This window comes from Pezoporus occidentalis, unplaced genomic scaffold, assembly GCF_034315485.1.
Source record: "Pezoporus occidentalis ecotype Australia unplaced genomic scaffold, CSIRO_AGI_Poc_V1 ctg1, whole genome shotgun sequence".
Taxonomy (NCBI): domain Eukaryota; kingdom Metazoa; phylum Chordata; class Aves; order Psittaciformes; family Psittacidae; genus Pezoporus; species Pezoporus occidentalis.
The window spans coordinates 10,655,688-10,664,186 of NW_026912778.1; the positions used below are offsets into that span (position 1 = coordinate 10,655,688).

An 8,499-nucleotide genomic window follows, 5' to 3' on the forward strand; every position below is an offset into this window, starting at 1 on the left:
ACAAAGTCCTTGGCCAAACCAAAACATCCTTGTTATCAGCTCTGTTCCCGAGCTGAAAGTCAAAACATTGCACTGCACCAGCTACCAAGAAGGGGAAAAATGACTGCTACTGCTGAACCCAGGACACACTGTCAGTGGGTTTTTACTAAAACAAGGTGGTGGTAGTGCATTTTTCAACAGTTCAGAATTCCCTCAGTAGTCATGATTCATATTTGTAGTTGTGCTTTTCTTGATAGGAATAATGACATTTTTTGACCCCCAATTGTCAGTGCTCCAGCCTCTCCGTAAGGTCAAGTCCCTGAACTCTTGAAATGACCCTGCTCTTCCAACCATCATGCCACACGAGAAAATAGTTTAACTACAGAAATTACCTTTTGAAATTTACATGGAAGCAAAGAACTGACACAAAAATTCCCAATGAAAAGTATTTTCCTTGAAAGTAGAGTTGCAAACAAACACGTTTACTAACAGAACCAGAGGAGGCTGCTTGGGTATCTTCACAAGGAGGTGTGATTTAAAAGCACACTGGGAGCTAAAAAAATCAGGCATTTCACAAGGCTAAGTTTGCCACTATACACAGTAACACTATAAAAGCAAGAGATGTGGTTCCTATTTGTCCTTAGCCCACCCTCCCTAACTAACCCATTCAGTTAAATTGTCATGGCAACTTGATTTATAAACCAAGGACACTGGCAAAAACAAGCCAGTTCCCCTTGGAGAATTTCTGAATAGAGAAAGCCCTGCCCATTCTGATGCCAGCAGAGACTAATGCAAAACGTGCTTCCCTGTTACAGTACTAACAGAGCTATTTCTCCACACAGTGTTACTCCCTGCCAGAAAGTCTTGCTCAGATTGCAGCCATGAGTCTCCAGGTTACATCAAAGGCAAGATTGTGTCACTTGCAAGAAGTCCTCCCTTATGTATTTTCCTGGCTTTTAGTAAAGTTGAGTTCAAAAAGAAACCACGACTTCCTGGAATTAAGAATTCTTTAACCATTAATAGTATTTTCCTAATTCGGGAAGCACATACATTTACCAATTGTAACTCCAGCGTTTCAGAAAAAACTACTTTCTTGTTGGAAGACAGCTGTACAGACCATCTTTCAGATCTCTTCACAACCTCTTCAGAATGAAAACCACAGAACAAATCCAGTATCTTTTTTCCTTCACCTGCAGTCACAACATTTCATGTAACTTTTTTGCTTTAATAAATATGTAATGAAGAGAAGCAGTACATTTGCAATATATTTAGCTTATCCTCCAGAAATAATTTAAGAGAACTATACTACTGTATGTTGCATATAAGCTCTCTTGACACACAGAGTAGCATAAACACTTCCATCAATTGAAGCCCAAATACAACAGTCACATAAGCTATCCTCTCTTGGTTGCAAAGGCTCTCAACAGCACCCAGCATGCACCTCTAACACCCCTCTCACCAAACGCTGTACCTAGCATGTGCACTGGAGTGCACTCTTTGAAAGAGGCACTGGACTTGCTGTGTGTGCTGAACGCAATGGATGCTCTCCTGTGACTCTCAGTGGGATGACTGACCCTCATATCAATAACAAATACAGCTACCCTGTAACCATGTAACATACACTGAGAGGGAAGACAGAATTCTTCCATCAGGTTTTAAGAATGTTTTCTTTGTAATAGAAAATCCTCTGCAAGGTCAAACTCGGCCCTAGAAGATCAGTCACTAACACACAGTTTTGAAAAAAAGAAGCATGTACCACAGTAGATAAATAGGCATTTATTAAAGTTCATCTCAAACCAAACAAAAATAATAAGAGGACATTAAGGCATCTTGGGTTCAGTAACTGTTCATATAGTAAAGATGACTTCTCTTTCCAATACAAGAGAGCAGATTAAGAAAACAAAAAGAGTTCCACACACACACTTGGCACAGTGCTGACTTCCACTGTCCCACCACTCAGTGTGGACCTCCAAGCCCATTTCTCCAATGAAAGAGCTATAAAATCCCAACACTCACCAAGACACATGCAAGAAAGCGCTTTTCCCTCCCCACAGATATCCACCTTCTGTAAAGATGTACATGGGAGAAAGACTAACAGATGGATATCTCAGAGAATAAAGAAGATGTACTCCTGCTACAACCACTCATTTTTGAGCAGACCAGGATATTTGGCCTTGCTTTTGCTAAGTATTTACTATTTCAGCCAGTAACTGGTGAAATTTGTATTGCAATGTAACAATTCTAATGTTCACCTTCCACATTCATATTCGATAAACAAATGACAAAGGTCTTGTTTCCATGGAATAATTTATTTTGATGAATTATGCTGTCAAGTGACCAATCACTGTTATAGTGCTTTTTTCTTCAATTGGAGTAAGAACACCAGAAAATGTTTACAGTATCATTGGGTCCACTATAACAGGATTTTACTACAGAGTAAAATACAAATTAATAAACACTGCATATAGCACTATTCACTTCACCACATTGGCTCTCTACATCTTTTGTCACATTCTAACCTTCATTTAAGGCAAGTTTATAGGCTGCTTTTTTGTCCCAAAGACTACATAATTTCTAGATAAACTTATGTGACTAGGTCTGCAAGTTAGGAAATCGAGCTTTATAAAATGTTTACTTTAACAAATATGAAAGTTATTAAAGATGGCGACCCAAAATTGCACTGTATTAAAAGGTGGAGTTTTCTTGTACCAAAGTCCTTTATTCATCATCTTTAGAACCAGTTTTGCTTAACTATAAAAGAGACACAAAAAGAAAGTATTCAAAGTTTAGGCTGTCATTCCATTTATTAGGAAAGAAGAAGAACATTATCTCATTCTTACACAGAACACATGTATATTGAATTCATAATACAGACTGATTGTGCTACTGTACCAAGAGACTGAAAAGCATCAAAAAATAATTTCTTAAGCTTAAACACTAAATGAGCTTATTTCCTGAATGTAAAAGTTGATCAAACAAAGAAAAAGCCACACAACCCCAGAAAAACCTCAGGGTAGTGTTTGTATTTGATTTGAAGACTCCACCAGAAGCTCTCCAAAAAAAAAAAAAAAAGATGAAGTAATGGAAAAATTATCTTCACACATCTCTCAGAGAATTCCCATATAGAAATTTACACAATACAAAACCAGACATTAACTTACTATTTCTCACTTTTTAAATCTAAGTTTATAATTACTAAATGTAGTGCATCTAGTTTGACGTCCATCTGGAATCCAAGACATCCACTACACATAGCCACTTTTAACTTGGAAGGACTCTCTCCAAAACCACCATAATCATTAATTTGCTCAGTGTTAGGTTTGACACCAAGAATTACTTATAGTTGTGTAAAATAAAATAGTTTGCTTTCAAAATTGCCAAGCAGCTATACTGGTTTCAACAGAATGAGCAAAAAAAAAAGAGTGGGAAAGAAATGAATGCTGAGGGAGCAAGTAGAAAGGAACTATTCACTGGAGCAGTTGCAGCAGAGAATGGCCAGGCTTGTACGAGACAGCAACGTGCTCCCAGTTGAGACAGCTCCCTTTTTCTTTTTACTCATCCATTGCCCTCCAGAACCTGTCAGCACCACTAACTTTATTTTATATCTTGTTGCCACATGAAGGCAGAATTTTTGCAATGCGTTTGGCCAGCAAAGCCCTCTCATCATAAAACTAAAATTGCTCAATAAATAAAAACAAGGACTAAACCAACAAAGTTCAGTGAGGAATCAAAGACCTTCTGATGCCAATACTCAGAAGGATTAAGCATTTTAAAGCATTTGAGAAATACGTAAATTAGAATCCAAAATGAGCAACAGTCCTTACTATTTCCTACAAATCCTTTAAACATTAAAAAAAGGTAACTTGAAAATACTTACATGCTGGACGCATGTAGAAATGACACCACAGTCAAATTCAAACACAGTTAAGAAGAAAAGCAAGAAAAAAGGATCAGATTAGTTTTCTTCGGCTGTAAGTACAAATATTTTTTAATGTACATACACAGTATTTTCATAATACTGCACATAATACAGTCACGTTACCTTGATTACATCCACCCAGTTCCATCCTCGTGGAAGCTCCCCTTTGTTATCTGCAGAATAAGAAGGTTTGATTTTCAGCACATGAGCTAAGGGGAATCAACGCACAAAATTCTAAAGATTCAAAAAGATTAATTTCTCCACTATAAAGCAATGGACAAAAATAAATATTAATGTCTTAAAAGCATCTTGTTCTTCAAAGTAATTCTGTTTAAACAAAAACACCTCAGTCCATCTGACTACTTCAGAAGACAACTCCACCATGAGCAGGGCTGACTTGCAATGATGCATTCTGTCAGAGCTTTTCCTTTATACGGTCAACATTCAACCTGCCAATCACACATTAGGTTAGGTAAATTATATGCAGAAATTGCTGTCAAAGAGTACAGCCTATTGCTGCAATAGGATTGTATTATCTATAATTGAAAACTAAGGTTGAACACATAAATGTCATCAACAAAATTAGTTGAAAGATCAAATGCTTTTCAATCAAAAAACACTACCATTTCATTGAAAGCATAAAGCATCTGTAGAAGCATCTCTATTTAGAGGATACAAACTAAATGAAATGTTGTATTTTGGGTTCCAAAGCAAATACTTTCATTTAGAAACTATGTTTTTAATAACATGAATTATTTACAAGGGCCCATCAACAAACCATGTCTTTTGCTGAAAGTGAATTTTTACAAATCCCAAATGCTCTTCTCCCACAAGTATTTTTTTTTTAATTTCACTTTTGTCACAAATTGCAATTAAAATAAACCACAATAAAACAAAGCCACTGACATTCCGAAATCCTGCTCTACAGAAATTTGCTAGACCAGAACTAACATCTCAGGCAACAATGATTTATCTAAAACAAGCAAAACAGAGACCGCAGACTTCAGGTAATTAATCTTATAGAGAAAAAACTGCTGATTCTAACCCTGACAGAGCAAGCTGTCATGGCTATAAAATTTGGATTCACGTACTGCTCAAACAAAACAATGTTATAGTGAGCAAACCTGTTTTATCGGCTAGTTTTCGCTTCTGGGTTTTGGATAAATGCTCCTTTTTGTCTTTTTTCTTGCTTGCTGGCACATCAGGAGTTCCGACTGCAATACTATTGCTTACTGAAGTCTGAGAAGGATAAAAATGGTTGTTAATATTTTGCATACTTGTTCCACAGATACCTGTGTGTGTGATAACTGAACCTCACATACTGAATATCTTGACTGTCAGAAGGAAGCAATGCTATCAGCATCCTGCAGCTTTTAATCAGCATATACTCATGACTATAGTTTTAAAAAACGTGTTGGGGACTAGAATTATTCCCTTTCAGAGCTGCAACTTTTTGAATTTAAACATGGCATGCGATTAAGTCTGAAGAAGTCACGACTTCCTAAACACGGAAACCATTCCTTTTTCCTCAAAGCACCTCTGCAGCACCACAATGGCAAATAATACCCTTTCACAACACAGAAGCCACAAACAGACCAGCCTGACTCACTCAAGACCCTGGAGGAGCATTGCATCCTAGGAAGGTTGCAGTAATTTGCTACACACACCCTGCTCCAGCAGACGCCTCCCAGCTCCTGTTTTGCTTCTGCTCCAAGTCTCCATTTTTATGTTACTCTATAGGACAGAATTGTATCCCACAAACATTTTGGTGTAACAGCAAAACAGCAATTAGATATAACAATTACAACCACAGCATTATGGCACCATAACCTCTATGTGTCACTAGCTGCTAATGTGTGTATACTCAAAATACTGACTAACAACTTAAAGACAGAGCTGTGAAGTATTCAGAGTTGTAATAACCTTTCTTTCTGTTCAGGTTTAAAAGCAAGGGATTAAAGTCTGAATTTATCTACTTACCACAGTGTTAACAGGCTGATTTTCCATGAATACCTCTTTATTATCTTTCGCATATTCAAAAAGTGTGTATGTCATAGCAGTCCCAAGATTCGCTTCAACTTCTACCATCAACTTATCCAATATACTTTGTTTAATCGCTGAAGATCTAAAAGAAATCATAAAATCCAACTATAATCTACACAGATGAGGAAGAACTTGCAAACCAAAAAGCCCTCACATATAAACCTAGGGAGTGAAGCTGTCCTAAATACTTACATTGTGTTGTTGAAGAAAGCATCCATTGATATGACTGGTGCTGTTTGCGGATATGTTTCTGGCCAAGAAACTTCTATTAGAAACGCTTTGGGATCTCCACTTTCACCTATCTGAAGTGAAAAGAAAAGCATTATAAATCAACAGTTTCCAGTCACTTATTAAGGATTAAAATGCCAATATACAAGTCTTTCACTTTCTGAAGACTATCCAAACTCCTTAAGATAACAACTATTTTCATGAAGTTATAAATTAGAAAACAAACCAGTTACCTAGGAAAAAGTATTAAATTTCTAACATGAGTATTAACCTCGACTCTGTAGTTTTCATGCTAGGAAAAGCAGCAGAAACATTCAATGCTTGCTTTATGTGGTTTATTGTTTTGGGTTAGGTTTTTTTTAATTGCTTGGTCTTGAAGGCTATTTTGCAGCATCTTCAAGCCAAATATTATACAATCATAAATGAGAATAGGAAAAATGAAGCCTTCCCTTTTCCCCCTGTGCATCCAAGCTCAGAGCAATACGAAAGTAAACCATAAAACAGTATTGAAATAAAGATGGTGATAAACTAGTGAGCTAAAATAGCAAAAATAATATATAAGCTTTACAATATTTATGTCTTAGCTCTACAGATTATTTTATTTCACTATACGAAATAATGATTAGTAAGATTTAAGAAGTCAGTAAAATGGGACGGGATAAAAAAAACCATAGCATTAAAAAAGGCACAGTTTAATATAAATAATCATGCATATCAAAACACTTTACCGAACCCAAATTACATATACAACCTTTACAATTTTGTTGAATTAAAACCAAATCACTTAAAAAATTTAAAACCAGTACAGGTGCAACGAAAGGCACACTACACAAACAGAAGAAATCGCACACACAGATTTGGAAGGCTAGCACAACAAAGTTAGCTAAACCATATTCTAATCTACCAAAACTTCTCCCTTATTTCGTTCATTGCAGAATAGTCGAAACCTGGCTTTAACAAATTACACAGAATAAAGTGTAGCCAGAAGAAAATTCCTAATCAAGGTAAGCTCACTGCACTTCAAAATTTAAACCGAACAAACAAAACCACCGAAGTGGTCCTTTTTTTATGCACAGTGTCTGTTTCAGCAGACACTTACTTGCATTATGCCTTCTTGTAATGCAAATTCTTCTTCATGGGAAAGACAGCCTCAGACAAAAGCAATAACACAAGTTTTACATAATTTAAATTACGTTACCCTAACTTTTCACAATTATTTTTTGGCTAATGAAAATTAACAATGAGCAAAGCTAGTAGAGTCATAGAATGATATACTGTAAACTTGTAGGCACGTCATGTTTACTTTTCTGAGGAAACCAGATTTAGTAAGAATGATCTTATCAGTGAAGGAAGGCTCCACTTACATGGATGAGATTCAAGTGCTATTACTTATATTGACCTGTATCTCATTACAATAACTTACGCTACTCTGAAGTGATTTGAAAAGAGGTGATTTTAGATGCCTCCTCTACCCTACATGCATATGGCATTTTCAGAAGTCTCCCTTCTGCCCCATGAGTGCCTTGGTTTTCATCAGTAAAGCTCTCTGGCCATCCAAAGATCTGCCTCAGCCCATAAACCTGAAAAAACGGACAAGAATTTCATGCCAGAATCTCACTGAATATCTCAAGCTCGGCACTCCCTGTATGTATCTCCTGAGCAGACCATATCAGTGCACATGCCCAAAAGATTTCGTGGATCTCTAGCAGGTAGACAAGGCATGTCAGCTACTGCTGGACAAGAGACTAGACCCTTGTAATAAGAGCAATAGGAAAGGTTCAAAGCTTTACATATAAGCGTGCCTGTAAGTGACATTTCTGACCAGATAGCATGTTACTCAGAAGGCTGACTCTTTCAGCTGGTTGACAGCTCTAGCTACACAGTACGCAGACGTATCAGAGGATGTCCAGCTACAGGATAATAAACCCGCACTGGGAGCAGGTTACTGAACATGAAGCATTGTGCTACCAAGCATCATTGCACCAAAGATCATGAAACAACGGCCTAGGATCCAGCCTTAGCCGCAATCGAATGCTCATTTGGTTTACAAAGACAAACCCGGTACACAGACTACAAGCCAGGGAAGTAACTTCAAGCTGAAGCCTGCGCTGCAGCGACTCGCAGACCTCTACCTTGCCTTACCCTGTACTGGAAGGACACCGGGCTCAGCTCCCTGAAGCATACATCTCCCTCGTAGATGGAGCGCAGCGCTTCCAGTTCCATCTGCAGCACGAAGCAGAGAAGGCCGTTACCGATTTCAGCCCGAACACGAAGCTCGCACCTGACCGTGGTCGGTTCGCGACGCAGTGCACGGCCCCGCCGCCTTCCCG

At 37.7% G+C, this 8,499-nt stretch overlaps 1 protein-coding gene across 1 annotated transcript; it reads right to left on the reverse strand.

Moving 5' to 3' along the window:
* Positions 1 to 1,741: 1,741 nt before the first annotated feature.
* Positions 1,742 to 8,485, reverse strand: RWDD4 (RWD domain containing 4). The gene is made up of 6 exons (XM_062627719.1): positions 8,312 to 8,485; positions 6,134 to 6,243; positions 5,879 to 6,023; positions 5,023 to 5,137; positions 4,022 to 4,071; positions 1,742 to 3,859 (listed from the first exon to the last, which is right to left on the reverse strand). The coding sequence occupies exons 1-6, from the start codon at positions 8,390 to 8,392 to the stop codon at positions 3,821 to 3,823; spliced, it is 540 nt and encodes a 179-aa protein (XP_062483703.1). The 5' UTR covers positions 8,393 to 8,485; the 3' UTR covers positions 1,742 to 3,820.
* Positions 8,486 to 8,499: the final 14 nt, after the last annotated feature.